At 41.6% G+C, this 18036-nt stretch overlaps 2 protein-coding genes across 14 annotated transcripts in view; one reads left to right on the top strand and one right to left on the bottom strand.

The window, feature by feature from the left end:
* Nucleotides 1–18036, top strand: part of LMNTD1 (lamin tail domain containing 1) — a 221479-nt gene that overhangs the window by 199430 nt on the left and 4013 nt on the right. For 4 of the 9 annotated variants that reach the window (XR_014012244.1, XM_081210728.1, XM_081210724.1 and 1 more), the window contains one exon: nt 5843–6039. The exons of 4 other annotated variants lie outside the window; for them this stretch is intronic. Coding sequence is in view for 1 of the 5 variants with exons in the window: in XM_081210728.1 (XP_081066854.1) it covers nt 5843–5977 (135 nt within the window). In the remaining 4 variants the exon portion in view is untranslated. Of the gene's footprint in view, nt 1–468; nt 575–5842; nt 6040–18036 lie in introns of those variants that run through there. One more of the 9 variants, XR_014012243.1, reaches the window with a different exon arrangement.
* UPF2 (UPF2 regulator of nonsense mediated mRNA decay) overlaps nt 15027–18036 on the bottom strand; it is a gene marked incomplete at its 3' end in the record, with an annotated part of 61787 nt that continues 58777 nt past the window's right edge. For 4 of the 5 annotated variants that reach the window (XM_081210635.1, XM_081210637.1, XM_081210638.1 and 1 more), the window contains 2 exons: nt 17671–17730; nt 15027–16289 (listed from right to left, as the gene is read on the bottom strand). In XM_081210635.1, the coding sequence (XP_081066761.1) occupies nt 17697–17730 (34 nt within the window). The remainder of the gene's footprint in view (nt 16290–17670; nt 17731–18036) is intronic. The other variant, XM_081210636.1, reaches the window with a different exon arrangement.

The raw sequence follows: 18036 nt of genomic DNA, 5'->3' as shown, positions 1-18036 counted from the left end.
CTGGCGGTTCCCTCACTGCGAGAAGCAAAGCTACAGGGAACCAGGCAGAGGGCCTTCTCGGTAGTGGCGCCCGCCCTGTGGAACGCCCTTCCAGCAGATGTCAAAGCGATAAACAACTATCTGACATTCAGGAGACATCTTAAGGCAGCCCTGTTCAGGGAAGTTTTTAACGTGTGACATTTTACTGTATTTTTGGTTTTTATGGAAGCCGCCCAGAGTGGCTGGGGAGGCCCAGCCAGATGGGCGGGGTATAAATAATAAATTATTATTATTATTATTATTATTATTGATTGAAAAGTATTGCCTTCGAAGCAACATCAGATAACAAGGAATGTTTGTGGAAGGCATTAGACATGTGATGGTTCATTCACACATCCAAGTTGGTGATGTCAGCAAATAATGAATGCACATGGTTTCCCCTAATTTGTCAAAAAAGCCAAAAAGGCCCACAGCTGGCTTCATTTGCAGGTGTGCCTGGGTGTTAGTTATCACTTCTTCTAGCATCTTGACCTCATCACACAATGCAGTCATAACGACTCACAAAGGAAACTTACTACCAAGCTTCTAGATTCAGGTAGGTTGCCGTGTTGGTCTGACGCAGTTGAAATAAAAATAAAATAAATAAATAAATGTCCAGTAGTGCCTTATAGACCAGCTATGTTTGTTCTGGTATAAGCTTTCATGTGCACGCACACTTTTTCAGGTATGCACACCAAAGCTTATACCAGAACAAACTTAGTTGGTCTATAAGGTGCTACTGGACAATTTTTTAAAATTTATTTTACTACCAAGCTGTATTTAGATTTCCAGTTCCAGAGCAGACATCCATCTTTTCTCCATCATCTTGATAGCCACATGACCTAGTGTGTTTAGAACAACTAGGAGAAAATTGAGATCTGTATGACTTTTTTTTTACCTTTTTTTGCTGCAAGGACTTAATCATCTGTAAAATGGAAAAGGCAATGAGGTGATACAACCTTGCAGAAGAGGGTTTTGGCTTAGCTTGTCAGAATGAGGGAAAAACCCACAAGTGGTGTGAAGAAACCAGACTCCAATAAATTTAAATATCACAGCAAGCAGGTGAAATCCACTGTGGTTAGATAGCTGGTAAAAGTCATGGCAAGGCCACTTGGAAAGAAAAATGGTTTCACTAACTATTAGTTACGGCTGGATTTTGAGTAAGTGGTGGTTCTGATGCCTGGAACTCATATGCTATCTCATATACTTCTATAACATAACACAACACAACATCACAACACAGGTATGTAAGGAACATCCAAAGCATCCAGTTAGTTATATATTCAGGTTAACAGGTGTGTTGCACAACTGTGACAATGTGGGCATGGGGTGCTCTTTCAGGATCCTCACAATGTGTTTATTTAAAATATTGTATGCCCCCAAAAATAGAAATAATGTATTCTGGCACCTAAAAATTGTAATGAAGGCACCAGGCATCATTGAGAGTGGTCCATAACTACGGTGCTACCACTGAAAACAGCCTCTTCTTTGTTATTACACAGCACACTTGGGTTAATGAAGGCACTTAGGGAAGAACTTTGGCAGAAAAACATGCATGGACATGTTTTTCACATGATGACTTTAATTACCATGTAACATCCTGCCATCTGTAAAGTACAATCATGTGTCAGAAATTCCCAAGGTAGCCTGTTCAGTATATAGTATTCACTGATGTTGAGAAAAAAGCTCAGCTATGATAAGCCTAATCACTGGTTAATTAGTGGATAGGTCACATCTGAACAGCCATCATTAAATCAATTACACAGAGTCTCAGCTAGATTAGGTTTTATCTGGTGAGTCATGTTGTCCCAGTGTAGGTCACATCAAAATCATCATCACAATTTCTTATTTAAGGTTCTCTTTTAAGAGAACATGGAGTGTGTGGGTGGAGAGAGAGAGGGGGGGGGGACTGCTGTCAACAATAAAAAATAAATGTGGCTCAGTCTTGCAAGTTGGAAGTAAGGGTAGATGATCATGGCCTGAAAATACTGATGAATGCAGAACTAGAAGATAGACTTTTTATAATATCCGTGCATCTTAGGTCAGTGCTTTGAAGACTCTGCATTCAGGCCCCATCCAGCTGTGCTCTACATTTAAAGCTGCATCACACTACTTTAAACAGTCATTGCTTCTCCCAAGGAGTCATGTGAACTGTCATTTGTTAAGGGCCCCGAGATTTGTTGGGAGACCCTTATTCCCCTCACAGAACTACAATTAGCAAAGTGGCTTAAGTCAATCCCTCTTCCCAGGGAACTCTGAAGATTGTAGCTCTATGAGGGAAAGGGGTGTCTCCTTGCAATTCTCAGCTCCCTTAACAAACCACAGTCCCCAGGATTCCTTGGGAGAAACCTTGATGATATAAAGTAGTATAATACTGATCTAAATGTATAGAGCAGATGGGGCCTGGGGGAAGCCTTTTCACATGAACTTGCATTTCTGCTATGGAACCCCGAAGATTTTAGCTCATCTACTTGGGTGCTGGCTAGGTGTGCCTCAGCCTTCATGAGAGTTTAGGAAACTGAGAATGTGCCCTAAGGCATGTTAGGGGAAATTGGAAGATGCCTTTCATGGAAGCTTCTCTGCCACTGCAAATCATCGCACTGGGAAAACGTCTGAATAAATGTAAGGTTCCCTAGGACACAGCTTGAAAATTACTGTTTAAAATAATCCTGATTGCTGTATCATCAGTTGTTGGTATATGTGTTGTTTTGTTGTCTGTAACATGAAACAAAACTTTTTAAAAAGGGGAGGAAAAAGACTCTTAGAGCAGCTCTTGCCACCTTGGCACCTTCCAGATGTTTGGGAGTATAACTCCCAACTCCCATGTTGGCTGATGGGAGTTGTAGTCCAAAACATCTAGAGGACACAAATCTGGCAAAGGCTGTCTTAGAAACACAGTCTTTCAAGATTGTTCTTATTACCCTTGTATGGCTAAACAGAGCAATCTTGAGATGCATTGCAAGGGCTCAGGTATGCACATACACATACTGTGTTGCCAGGAATAAACTCCTCCGTCCTTCTCCATAAAATCGACCAAGACCCTCCCTCAACCCACCTTGCGCCCATCATAATAGCAGCACTACTATTATAATTGGAAAACAGCAGAGTGCAATATGAATGGCATCCAAAACCCCACTGAAATAACCCCATGGACTTTTGTAAACATTGGCTTGTTCCCCATTTCATTTCTCTCTCTCTTTCTCTTTCTAAAAGTGTTCCAGATCAATAGAAGGTCGTAATGGCCTGGTTGAACGCCAAGTGGTAACACATCTGGCAGTGGGTGCTTTAAAAGAAGAAAGATCCCTTTTGCTAACTATGCATTTAGGAAGGAGTTGAGAAAAAGCTTAATAATAATTTCCACCCTTCATCAGAACATCTCAAATGATTGCAATATTTAATTAAGATCTAGAAACACATCTGAGTTGGTTAGTTTAAAATTAGGGCAGAGAAAATTGCTTGGCAAAGGTCATAGTAAAATAAAGTCAGTGCTAGTTAATGTCATGCCTTCCTGCTCTGTTGGCAACGATTTAGTTTAAACTCATTCAAAATATAGTGAAATCTTTTTCTTCTAATTCTGTTCTGATGGCCTGCACTTCTGAGGCATAACCTGGAATCCATCTCCCATATTAGCAGACATATTTTACATCAAGTATAAATATATATTTCTCTTTATTAAAACTTTGAGTTTCTTGCTATTACTTAGATCTTCACCCACTTTTAAACAGAACAATAGAAGTAGCTGTGGAAATTTAGGGCACTCCAAGGAGGCTAGCCACTCTTTATGTGAAAGTCTTGGATAAAAATAGCTTTAGTTCCATTCTCAGAAAGACCATATCACAGAGACATCTTCAGCACCACACTACAGTTGCATGCATCCTTAAGGTGGGAGTAAAGCTCCGTTAATTCCCTAGGACTGAGTAAACATGCAGAGGATCAGGGTTGCCCAGGTATTTTGGCATAGTTTTTGTGATAGACAGGACAAATTTTCAAATATAGCCTTGGAAACATTTTCAAGAATTCAGAAGAGTGAATAATACTAATGTCTGGATGTATGTCTGTTTCAACTAGAAAGACAGTTCCTGCATGCTCTCATTCCCCGGCATCATGTTCCATCTCAGTGATGGGGAACATGTGGCCTTCCAGATGGTGTTGAACTCCATTTCCCATCAGCCCCAGCCAACATGGCCCACAGTCAGGGATGATGTAGTCCAGCAAATGTATGGAGGGCCACAGGTTCCCAATTTGTGTACTTCCCATTTTGTTTACTGTCTTGAACAGAACATGAAGGTGAGACTGTAGAAATGAATGGAAAGAGCTATGCACATAAGAGTAGACTTTTTTTGGCTCTATGGGACAGCATATAACATCTGTAATAAGAGTCATCTGTGTTAGAATCATAGAATCATAGAATCATGGAATCATAGAGTTGGAAGAGACCACAAGGGCCATCGAGTCCAACCCCCTGCCAAGCAGGAAACACCATCAGAGCACTCCTGACATATGGTTGTCAAGCCTCTGCTTAAAGACCTCCAAAGTATGATATGATAGCCATGTTCAAATATATAAAAGGATGTCACATAGAGGAGGGAGAAAGGTTGTTTTCTGCTGCTCCAGAGAAGCGGACACGGAGCAATGGATCCAAACTACAAGAAAGAAGATTCCACCTAAACATTAGGAAGAACTTCCTGACAGTAAGAGCTGTTCGACAGTGGAATTTGCTGCCAAGGAGTGTGGTGGAGTCTCCTACTTTGGAGGTCTTTAAGCAGAGGCTTGACAACCATATGTCAGGAGTGCTCTGATGGTGTTTCCTGCTTGGCAGGGGGTTGGACTCGATGGCCCTTGTGGTCTCTTCCAACTCTATGATTCTATGATTCTATGATTCTATGAAAGTAGGAGACTCCACCACACTCCTTGGCAGCAAATTCCACTGTCGAACAGCTCTTACTGTCAGGAAGTGTTGGCACAGAGATAAGCCTCCTTGCCAAAAAAGACCTGAGGTCACCATAGTTAAGGCTTAACCCAGAGCTTTCCAAACTTTTCACGTTGGTGACACACTTTTTAGACATGCATCATTTCGCGACACAGTAATTCAGTTTTACTAGCAAGCAGGAGGCTCAACTACCCCCTTTCCAGCCCCAGGATCAGCGCAGGGAGCATTCAAGTGACACACCTACACACTGTGGCCGACACACCAACACGTCTGACACACAGTTTGGAAAGCTCTGCTTGAACCTCTACTCAGTGTTCTTTGTGTGCACCCTTTCAATTCCTTGCATATGAATTGATGGCTGCAAAGCCTGTTCCTAACAAGGAGGTGGCAAGTGATATTTTACTAGCTCCAGGAACAAAAAGTTGAAGCACTTGTTTGGGGTGCTGTTTTGAATCTTACAAAGCATTTGACTTCCACAAGCCCATCACTACCTTTTCAGGAGGAGTGGTGTTTGTGCACACACCAGTTGGGAAACCTCAGCCTAAGAAGCCTGTGATATCTGTGTGTGAACCTGTTTGTAACAATGACTGAGTTGAGATCATTGAATGCCACTTATCTCAGTTCCCAACCAACAAGTGTGCATCGCTTTGAACACCACAATCCAAATTAATTCTAAGGGGCACAGGAAGAGAGAACATATTGTATACCATAGGAAACAAGCCAATCTCTTGCCCATCCCAACACTTCTAGGTTGTCAGTTTACTAAGGAAGAATTAAGTTCAATTAAGCTAACTGTTGAATTTTAGCTGCTGAATTACAGTCCTTTTTGCTTATTCTGTCTGTAATACTTACCATCTTGTGGGGTTTTTGTTTTTTCTTCTTTTTTCTTCACAGCCTAATTTAGGTGGAGTGATTTATATAGGTTCAGCTGCACCCACCGGCTCTGCTTTACAGAAGTATTTAGCTCATTCATCTTGCAACTTCAGGCTCCTGGCCCAGACACCTCTTACTCCCATTAACTTCCTGTAGCATCTCACAAAGGAGCAATGAATAGAACTGGGTTATTTTCAAAATATAGTGCAGCAAAAATGGTTTTGTGATTCATTGCTCTGGGAATAAGGCAGCCTGGATATTCAGGACCACGCTAGACTATATGCTTGATTTCTCTGTAGACCTCCATGTATCCGAAAGTTAGCTTTGCTAGCTCCTCATAATTGTAGATCTTTCAGTCACATGAAAGACAATATATAAACCTAGAAGTCAGAACACATAGGCATCCCATTGACCACTGTGGGGCCCTAGCAATACTTTTGGTTTAAGGTTACAGCCATAAATTACAATTTGTTTTCAACTGTAGAAAACTGCATGGGTAACCTGACTTGCAATTCTGTACACAGCTTTGCTGTTTAAACTCCACTGAAGTTAATAGTATCAAACAGCCTAGCAGTGTGAATGTTTGCAGCCCTGATCTTTGAGAGCCATAATAGCGCAAGCTCTATTGCAGTGAAAAGGATGCCAATCCATCTTTGTGAAAATTTTGAATTTCAAAGCCAATCCCTCACAATTTAAATCAGAAAAGCATACATAAATTCTGTATGACAGCAATGGTAGATGTACAGGCACCCAATGGGAAATGTTGCCTGATGCCCCAACTCCCATCAGTTTGTATGGTGCGGCTTGCCAGGTTCTGAGACCCCCCACCGAAAAAAGCAGGTGGTTTACTGAGCTCCTTGCAGGCACCACGCAGAGCTGGTGGGCTGTTTTTGAACTGGTGACTCACAATTTGTGTGGGTCTGTTTGTAATCCCTATCATGTGCTGGAGGCACTCTCTCTCACCTTCCCTCCCTCTTGAATAGATCATGGGGGGGGGGGCAGGGACGACGGCTGCAGAACTTGCAGTACCAGTAGAACAAAACAATAGTGCATCACAATAAAAGACAGCTATATTATATGTACATAAAAATTATTCTCCATGATAAGGAAAACAGCTCAAATTCCTTCAACAATAATTTGAAGACAGAATATTGTCTCTAATAAAAGTCAAAATTAATTCAGGGTAGTTTAGCTAACCTTTTCCCACTGCAGTGCCCTCCAGTTGTTCTGTGGGACTCCAGCTCCCATTAGGCCCAACCAGCATGGCCAATAATCGGGGATGATGGGAATTGTAGTCCAAAACCCCTGGAAGGCATCAGCCTGAAGAAAGCAGGTATAGTGTATATTCAAAACAAGTATTATCCAGTTGTTTGGAAGAGTATGTGGTTTCTGAGGCGCTAGATGCATTCTTGATCTCTCTGTTTACATAAAGAACAGGTGTGTCTCAGCCCTAGAAAGTATATTTGCTTATTCTGCTCTCAACTTCTTCCATGTCCTCCCATCCTTCACGTTGTTGACTTGATGCCATTTCATAAAAATCAATTAAAATTATTTTAAAGTCTTTGTCATTTTAGAGTTTCATGTTATACATACAGTATAAAAGGTATCATAATTAAAAGTCTGTTTTTAATCAGCACTCATCTGATACAATTTTTGTCTCCCAATGATTTTGCCTTTTTTAATGCCTTTCGATTACTTTCAGTAAACCAAATACAGGAAAGGCTTAGGACCCGTGAAACACCTCTGGGTGGGACTATGACCAGCTTACTGGTGTCCCTCACTGGCAGAGAAAACCCACCATTAGCAAGGCCAACGGGGGGGGGCACACCTCACACAAATAATATTTGAGGCAATCAAAAATAAACAAAAATAAACTACAGATGGTATGCTAGTTCAGTGTTCTTGTGCAGAGGCAATATTAGGGCATGGACCAGTGCACTAGCAAGAAAAAAGTAGGAACAAAGGAAATCACAGAATAGGACTTTGCAAAATAAGGAAATACACCCCTCTCTCACACACACACCCAAAATTTGTCACAACATTCCAAAACCTGCCAGAATTAAAAAACAATTTATGTTTGTACTATTGAAGAAAGCCACAATTTTGCCTTATCATGAGGACAGAACAGGGGGAAAGCCGGTCATTGTGGGAAGGAGGTACAGAATCCCCTCCTCACTGTAGGGTGTGTGCTCCATGTTGGGGACCACGGCCTTTGACTCTGACTTCATGACCCTTTCAAGATGATCTCAACTGCCTCTTAAGAAAAGCCACAGCTGCCCTCTCCAAGTGCACATCCTGCACTGCCTCAAATTCCATAAGTGCCTAGAAGATCTTATAAAAAATCCACAGCACATTTAAAATATGGTGAGACAAACATTCCATATGTTAATCAAGGCAGTAACATTGATTACAGAAACAATCTTGGATATAATTTGATTTGCGGTTCATGCGATAGCTACGCAAGTGGTGGCACGCTGGAGCTTGTGGCTGTAGCACTGAGAAGCACAGACCCCATCCAAAGTCTATTCAAAGATGATGCCTTGAAGGACATCCTAATAAGAATTTGAGGAAAGCCCCAAATGTGCTTATCACACACAAAGGGGGGGGGAGTATTCAAGTAATACACCTTATTCTCAGTACCAGTCCTTTTGGAATTTCTGATACCAAGGGAAAGCCAGAGATTATAGATAGATACAACCTAAATGGCACAAAGTACCATTAAGTAGTCTAACAAGCAACATCCAATAAAATTCAAGAATTCCATGGAAAATACCAAGTTCCACCCCAAGGAAACTGGGTACAATCAACTAGAAGCTTTTGTCTATGATCTTTGAGAATTATTAAATAATAGGTGAGGCCCCCACAGACTGGAGGCGGGCAAATGTTGTCCCCATCTTCAAAAGGAAGGAAGGCGCAGGTAACTACCGACTGGAGAGCTTGACACCGAAGCAAGGGAAGGTCCTAGAACAGATAATTCAACAGTCGGTCTGTGAGGACTTAGGAGAGGATGCTGTGATTACTAAGTCCCAGCATGGGTTTCTCAGAAATAAGTCATGCGAGACCAATCTCATTTCTTTTTTTGATGGAATGACACCAAAGCTTTTGACAAAGTCCCCCACGATACTCTTGCAAGGAAGCTGGTAAAATGTAGGTTGAACGAGGTAACTGTTAGGTGGATTTGTAGCTGGTTGACTGACTGAACCCACCAATTACTCATTAATGGTTCCTCATCATTCTGGAAAAAAGTGACAAGTGGAGTGCTGCAGGGTTCAACGTCTTTATAAACAATTTGGTTGAAGGAATTGAGGGGATGCTCATCACATGTGCAGATGTCACGAATCTGGGAGGGGTAGCTAATGTGGCAGAAAACAGAATCAGAATTCAAAATGACCTTAACAGACTGGAGAACAGGACATAAGCTAACAAAATTAATTTCAATAGGAACAAATGTCAGGTTCTGCACTTAGGCAGGAAGAAGCAGATGCACAAATACAGGATGGGGAACACCTGGCTTACTAGCAGGCAAAAAAAAGTGTTTTAGAATTAGCATGAAGTTAATGGTTTCAGCGATTTTTCGCCCCTGTTCCTCACCAGCAGAAGCCTAGAATAGACACCTGGCCTGGAAGCAGAGTTCCAGTAAATCAATGAAACATTGTGCATTATCTTACCTTCAGAAGAAAGCCAACCCCAAGGTTTAAGATGGAATAAAATTTTAAAGAAACATCCAACAACCTTTTAATCTGGATTTACCATTGTAGTGGGTTAGCTAGGAAGTACCCTTGATGGAAATGAATATATGGTGAAACCCAATGAAGTCACACTCAGAATAGAACCTTTGAAATTAATGGGTTTAAGTTACATCCATGGATTTCAATGGGTCTAGTCTAAGTATGATTTAATTGGACATCAACCATAACCTTAGTGGTCAGTGGCTTTCATTTTGATTCCAAGACAAATCAATTTTGTTAAATAAAAATATTAGTTAACAGCTAATTTTAATAATTTTAAAATATGTTTTAATTACTTGTTTTCTGTTTTAATTATAATTTTAACATTTCATGTAAACCACCTAGAGGTTTTGTTACAATCAATATAAAATTCATTAAAGAAATCCACAGATTATATATATATTACTCTCTCTCTCAAAACCTACAGTTTTTTGGGTGGGAGGAAGGGACTTTTCATTTCTGAAATTTATAACTAAGGCGTTAAGGACTAAATTTAGTCAGAGCACAGTTTAAATAACATCCCAGGCCCATTCCTTTCACATGTTTGCCCTCAGTAGCTTACTACCACCACCAATGGTTTGCTTCTGGTCTTGGGTTTCTGCTTCATTAGGCAAGGAGGCAAAGCAGGAGGGCGGAAAACAGTAAAAGGCTGAGGTGTTTGGGAGAAGAACAGGAAAATATAAGAAAAGTGCCATTACTTCAAATATTACTATGGCTTCCTTTCTGGGTAGAGGAAAGGTGGCAGAGAGCGCAGAATCTTTGGGATTGTTGCATGGCTGCCAGGGCAGGAAAGCGGAAGACTCCAAGAAGAAGTGCTATCAAGATTGCCTGATACTGTGCAGACCTTCATTAGCCCTGAGAACATAAATCTTGCCTGGCCATCATTTCTCTAGCAAGACTGCCCCTTGGTGGTTAGATGCGGACACATCACAGCAAAAGAGCTGTATTTGATGTGCATCTGGTTGCGCTTCAGTCTGTAGCATCTGTTTCTTCTGTCCTTCTAAATTGCAGGAATATGCGAACTTTCACACTTCCTGCTTGTGATTGGATTTACAATTTGGCAAGGGGGGAAAGAAAAGAAATGTGCCTCTGTGCCAGGGCTGTGGTATAATTTTCCTGCAAGTCTGACAAATAATCCATGTCTGCTGTTTTAAGAGGGGCAGCTTTTCTTGGCCATTGCTTCTTTCCTAGCCTAACTAAAAGCTCTTGATGGAGGGGGCGAGTCCTTAACAAAACTAATACCGGCCTTTTAGCTTCCCCCAGTACAAAGCTGATTTAAATACAACAACAGAGACCCAACAAATCGTTACAAAGCAATGCACAATTCATACAGCCTACCTCCAGGTTAAACAAGCATTTTGTTCAGAATATAGGGATCATTGGTTCTTGCAACCACCGATAAAAACTTTGCCACTGCTAATGTTCTAGCGTTTGTCCGGTCTTCCAATAGGAACCTGACATAGTGAGCCTCTGATTTTCCCGCGAAAGGTACCAGCAAGGGTAGTATCAGTTCAGCCCTGGCTTGCTCATATTTTGCACAGTGCAACAAAATGTGTTTTATGGAATCGATGTCTTCAGCACACGAGCAAAGTCTGTCCTGGTAGGGAACTCTTCTTAAATTTGTGGTGCCCCTGTTGCAGTGACAGGACCCTCCAAAGGTCCTTTGTAATTGTGCATTCATGGAGATGGTCTTGGGGCATAGATGCAGTATTGTTTGTGGTGGACATGTCTCATTTGTTTGTTTGTTATTTGTTTGTTTATGTCTCGTAATATCCTGCTGAAATCCTGCAACTTTTCAGACCAGAAATGTTCTGGGTTTGGTTTTTTGTCCTGCTTTCATTGCACTACAACGCAGGTGTATCACACCCCGCCCCCCGCCAAGGGTGGTAATATGGCAGCATTGGGGAAGCATCACAGAACAACTAATCAAGTAGAATGATGTCTCGACAGTCTTGCATAATTCCACCATGAATGCACTATTACTGCAGCATCAGTAATAAAACATCACTGGGGACGGGCTCTGCATTTCCTGCTTTGTCTTATGTTGTAACTATATATTCTGTTTTAAAGAAAGTTAGCACTAACATTCAGTTCTGATTCATCAGCAGACAGCTTATGTTACATATGTCATACATTCCAAGGCAGGACCAGCATGGTCCAGTGGTTTGCATCTATAGGGTCAAAGACCAGTAAAGCCAAAATATGAGTAATGGCTTTCATGTTCCAATTCATTCAAAAATTTAGAGAAATTTATACTCAAGAAACATAACTCAAGGCTAATCCCAGATTTGGACAGGGGAAAGGAGGACAAACAAGTTGTTTCAACATTTTTTAATTTTTTTTTTAAGCTAGCAGTACCTCAGGTTTTCTACTCTGTGCCGTAACACTTTGTTATGTAAATATTAGCAGGCGATAATATTTACCCGATTGCTGAGAAACACCTCATTTGCTGATTTCTGCATATCAGAGATGCTGTCAACAGCCTAAGAACAAGTCTGGCTTTGTTCTTTCTGAGCAGTTAGCAACTCTGTGGAAATAATTTGAATTGGCAATGTTAAAACTTCAACATTTGTTCACTTTTTTCCTTTTTGAGAACTTATCTCTGAAGAGTCTGAGCAGCATTCTGAAACCAATTGTAATCCTGGTGGGGGAAAGTGTAAAAATATGTTTCAGCATTAGACAGTTGCTTTTATCCCAAGCCGATATGCTAAGACTATGCGTTCAATTGGTCAGAGCAAATGTGGTCCACATGAGGATGCGGGCAGGCTGCTTGGACGAGTGAAACTGACCTTGATTCTTGCCCATCCTGGCTAATAAAAGCAAGCCGAGGAGGTCTGGGCGATGGGCTCTGCGAGGTGGTGAATGCTTCCCTCTGTGAGGGAGTCTTCCCAAACCCACTGAAAGAAGTGCCTATTAAACCATTTCTTAAAAAAACATCTTTGGACCCGGCCAATTTGGTGAACTATCGCCCAGTCTCAAATCTTCCATTCTTGGGCAAGGTGATTGAGAGGGTGGTTGCTGAACAACCTGGAAGATGCGGACCATTTGGATCCCTTCCAATCGGGATTCAGACCTCATCATGGGATTTCAACTACAGTGGTACCTTGGGTTACAGAAGCTTCAGGTTACAGACTCCGCTAACCCAGAAATAGTACCTTGGGTTAAGAACTGCAGGATGAAAACAGAAATTGTGCGGCGGCAGTGAGAGGCCCCATTAGCTAAAGTGGTACCTCAGGTTAAGAACAGTTTCAGGTTAAGAACGGACCTCCAGAACGAATTAAGTTCTTAACCCAGGATACCACTGTATACTTCATCAAAGAAGGGTGGTAAAAAGGAGGAAGCCAAGAGGGTAGGGAGGTGTGGCATAGCAATGTAGCCTTTATTTCTCACTTGGAAAGGCTAAGATTTCCTCTGTACTTTTGAACAGCAAGCAACAGCAGCAAGCAACAGTAACTCCTAGCCAGCTTGCAGCACAGAGTGTTTATGCATGTGTCTTTGCACACATGTGCACCCAGGTTAAGATTCTCCGAGATTCAGCCTCTAGAAATGACAAGCAAGCTTGTCTACAGTATGTGTGTGTGTTTATATATGGTCATCAAGCAGGCATACACACAGCACATCATACATGGCTCTTATGTGCACATTAGTTATGCATACAGTAATGAGACATGTTGCCATGTATCTTTGCTTTTAAAAGGACTCCCTTCTTCTCCTTTCCCACCTACCCCATATACCATTTTTCTTTCCTAATCATTATCACCCTACATTGCATGAAGGAGCATGTTCTCAGGCTAGGAGTTTTGTTTTGTACCTTCATTGTTTTTGCAGTGTATTCTGTACTTCTGCAAACCCTGAGGGTCCCCTCCTAGCATGCCTGATACCTCCCTTGCTTCTTAGTGGCCTCATTTTTGGCAGCAAGCCTGGACGCACTCAGCTGTTGATTTCCCTATTAGGAGTGATTCTTAGAACTTTTATTATTTATGCAATCACGTTAAAAAAAATCCCACAAGTTTGCAAGTAGTTCTCTTAAAGGTGACCTTTGCCAAGGTTTATCTGAACGCAGAAATGTTTTGAACACAGCAATCAAAGCAGCCACGCCAAAGCCTCTTGCCTTTTCCATAACACCAGGAACATACACTTGGAAAAACCAACTGCAGCATCACTGGATCTCAGTGTGCACAATATTCCTGTCAACTGGAAATGCACCATGTTTGAACTTGGCCTCAGGAATGACTTCACACAACATTTTACTCAAATGTGACTCTGGGAAGGGACAGCAGAGAGGCTAATTATGAAAAGCACGCCAAGCGGAAACTGCTGCCAAGATAGACTGTGTTAGAGGAAAGTCTTGCAAACTGAGATTAGCTAGTTGCCCAACTGGCTTAAACAAGGGGAATAATTTATCCAGATCAGTTGTGCCAATTAAATGCCACCTGCTTTTAAGAGAAGCCTGCTTGGAATTATGCAGAATCACAGACACCTTCACCTCCTTTTGTGCTCAAGCAGTTAGGAGCTCAGAGGCCTGCCTAGTGGTGGCAAGTCAGTTGGCAAGAATGAGATTCCAACCACCAGCTACGTTCAGTGGTCATGCTAGGGAAGATGGTAGAGAAAGTTAGGGCCCAAAGATGCAACTGTGCCAAGCACTATTTTCAAAATGGTCATCCTATTCATACAAAAAGCAGGTAATCTGGTGTCTTTAACAGTAAGGAGCTACAGGAAAATGGCGCTGAACCTTTCTCCTCCTACGCCTTACCTCCATTTGTGGTTCCAGGCACAGAGAAGATACACCTCCTCCTATTCTTTTAAGTCTCACAGAACACTAACTGAACACATTGCTTAAACCCCACAGAACAATATATGGTCAGGTTTTGAGAATTCCCACACTTGTATTTGCTATTTCTAAGCTTCTAAGTGATTGGAACATCTTCAGTTCCAGCCAATGCTACCACACAACACTTTCAGGAAAATTTCCTAAATTGAGAAATACAACCTTGTACCTTTGAGTCAATGGTTTCATTAGGTTCTCTGAATTCAAACATAGAGGCCAGTGCATGAGCAGCACACAGGCTTCCTCTCATTGTTAAACAGCCAAATCAGTTTCAGCAAAGAAAGTAGTATTAGGAATCAAAATACAGTGCAAAGTAAATTAAAGCAGGGGCAGAAACTATTAATTGCAAAACTTACCCAAGAGGTTCTGCTATGTTTTAAGATAAAGACAGCTCTCCAGCAGCAGAATTTGGGGCATTAATCCATATTAATGGTCCTATGTACCATCTAGAGAAGATAGAACTATCCCCAAACCCCTAAGGTGGGAATTGTGCACGAGGGAATCCAGAAATCTCCAGCTGCTAGCTGGCTGTTCACGTTTAAGGGGACGGAGATGCACATCAATTTCCTGTAAAAATCTTTCAACAATGAACCAGATACTAAAGCACCAGTCATAAAACGGGACACAAAGACAAAAAACACCACCCCAATTCTAAATTACAACACTTTATTGCAGCATCGGCAAAGATCAGTTTTCTGAAGCTGGTGAAGATCGGGCGGCATTTCTGACTGTGTGTACGCAAGTGTGAAACGTAACAAGTTGTACAAGTTTCGTTTTAAATTCTACATGCAGAACTCAACAGAGGTAAAAAGAATTTTAAAATAGTTCAGAATTTTTAGCATACAGATGTGCTCTTTAACTGAATGTACTAGACCTACGTGAAAGCAAACAAACAAAAAAATCCCCAGAACTGTACTAACAAACAAGATTGTCAGAAACTGACCCAGAAACCTCATTTCCATTTAGAAAAATAAAAATTCTACTTGTTGCCAGCTAATTTTTCCTTGTGTTTTAAAATATAGACACAGAGGCTTATCAACCCATGAAAGTCAACAGAACGTTCAACTCCACTTCTCGGCATCTGTCTGTCATGCTGATTGGCACATTTTGGTTTTCAATGATGCTTTAACGAGCTCCTCTAGATCCTTTCTTAGGCTGGCATCAGGCTGTTTGAAGCAACTTTGGATCAATGCTCTCTTACCTTCCCATCCACTCTGACCTTCAGTAGACCATCCCACTTCCCTGGATCTGCTCCCTTCATCACTTTCCCCCTCCCGCAACACATGCAGAGAAAGGGTTTCCCCCTTGAAACAAAATCCTCTTTCTCGTGGAATATCTGGTGTTTTGGTAAATCAGGTGCTGTCTATTTTACCCTGCATGTTGGGGTTTACTATACGATAATTACCTCTTGCTCTACCACTTCTCTAATGCAGACTGGAGCCCCGGATTAATATTCTCCTGACATGCCATGCCCAATTCAGAGAAAATGCCACTCCTATTAGGTTTGCTTTCCCCCATACTTTGCCATCAAGACCGTCTCCATTCCAGCGTAATCCATCTTTTTTAAGTTGCGCTTTGTTGTAACTGAACTGCTCACTGGTAAAGTTAACCATCTCATTTATTTGCTTCCATTCTCATGAGAAGATTAATCCTCACATGGTTCCATAACAAGATGCTTTTTGTTTGTTTGGTAGGCTGTGACTGGGAGCTTCCGCTTTTTCTGTTTTTAGTGGAGGCTGGTGTATCTGCTCTATGGCTCCAGCCTGTCCCAGATTTTCGATTCTGAACTCTCTAGACCGACATGCTCAGATGTGTCTGCTGCTCTCGTTTAATTGCTGGAGGACTCCACTAATCCACAACATTGGAGATACAGGGCCTAATGAAATGACGCTTGCTGCTGGATCAACGTCTCCTAACAAAGAAGAGAAAAGACAAAGGAAATGCATATCAACAACAAAGAACTTCTGGTGAAAATATCAGACGCCCAGAAGAGCAGCTCAATAAAATTTCAAGTGGTCAGGCTGGAGCTTCTCTCTCCAGGACTCTGTGATTACCCCCATGACTGAAAGAAACAGGATAAATGTTGCAAATCTGCATAATTTATACATGGGGCAGAATACAGCTTCTCAATGCAGTAGATTTATTTATTATTTATTTATTTATTTTACAGTGTAGTCTCAGACCTGACTACAATAATGAGGTTTTACTGCAAGGTTCTTCAAGGACCAGGATCTAATAACATTCTTAGGCATGTGCAACCTGACAATTGTTCTACCTCAGCACTCCACAATCTATGTCAGAGGTGGGGAGCTGGATTTGACCAGCCCTCCGTGGGTCTTTCTTTTTTTTTTTTTTGCATTCCCATTTTTTTTAAATAACAGAACAAAACTGTGTTAGTGTGCCATGTATAAAATCAACCCTAACCCTCAGTTCGCTGATTCAGTCCTTAGGACAGGAGTCAGCTAACCAGCCCCATCAGTGGAAGTCCTGCCCAAGAGCTCCCTCCTCCTGAAACTGAGATGGGAGCTCCCTCAGAACAGCATACCTAGGCAGGAGGGGGGAGAATTCCATCTGACAAGCTGCAATGCTTGTATAGAAGGAACAGCTGGAAGTTGACTTCCACCATTAGAATCCAAGGCTTAGATGCTGTTGTTCCCAAGTCACATTTTTTCCTGCAAGTATATCTAACATTCAAAGCTGAATAGGAGCTGATCTTTCAAATATGAAGTTCAAACCCACACAGACATATTTTGAAAAAGGTATATTTGGGTGAACTGATTATTTTTGGTGTCTTGTGTGGTCTACTGTAGCCTCTCTGCCGGTATCCCTTACCTTAAAATGCCACGTTGACTACTAGAGTAACCTTCTATACTCTATGGCACATTAAACCGTAGTGCAATGGTTTAATGTCAACAAGAAACATGCTAGTGCATGCTGCTCAAAACCTCCTACAGCACATGCCCCTTGCTCCTGGTAAGCTATCAGTCAAGCAAGGCCAAGTCTGGTCAGTCATGTTGTTCAAATCTGGACTTGTGGTTGGTTCCCCCCACCCCCCGCAAACTAACTGTGGTTACTGTTCATGGTTGGTTGGAGGAAATAAACCACAACCCTAGGTTCAGACAAAACAATGGGCCACACTGGCTTGTTGCATTCATGGCATGGCAGGAGCAGGGTAGATATGCAGCAGGAACTTTTGAGCAGTGTGCACCAACATGCTGCTCTTTCACATTAAATGGTTTAATGTGACATGGGAACTGGACCTATAGCTGGAGCCCTCCTCCCCCAAAACTCACTTTTCTTTCTGTTTCCGTGACTAATCTCAGCTTCGGCGCTGTCTGTTCCCTCTCTCTCGCCTGATCATATTAAAAAAATAGGAATGATAATGAAATTGAGAAGTGCTCTAGTTTCTTTATGAACTGCATTCTTCTGCAATATACTTATTTAGTTAAAGCATTTTATACCCTGCTCTTCAGCCAAGAGGCTACCAAAGCAACTTAAAGTTATCCTATTTCATCTTTTTTGAGGCTCAAAGTAGTACCTTTGACAAAGGTCAATTTTAATTTCCAAATCCCCCTCCCCACTGTAATTTTACACTGCAACTGCTCTGTTACACCATAGATAATGACTATGGTTAGACAATGGATTCACAATTATGATCA

This window comes from Podarcis bocagei (assembly GCF_964188305.1).
Source record: "Podarcis bocagei genome assembly, chromosome: 10".
Lineage (NCBI taxonomy): Eukaryota > Metazoa > Chordata > Lepidosauria > Squamata > Lacertidae > Podarcis > Podarcis bocagei.
This window is presented reverse-complemented; position numbering and strand designations above follow the sequence as displayed.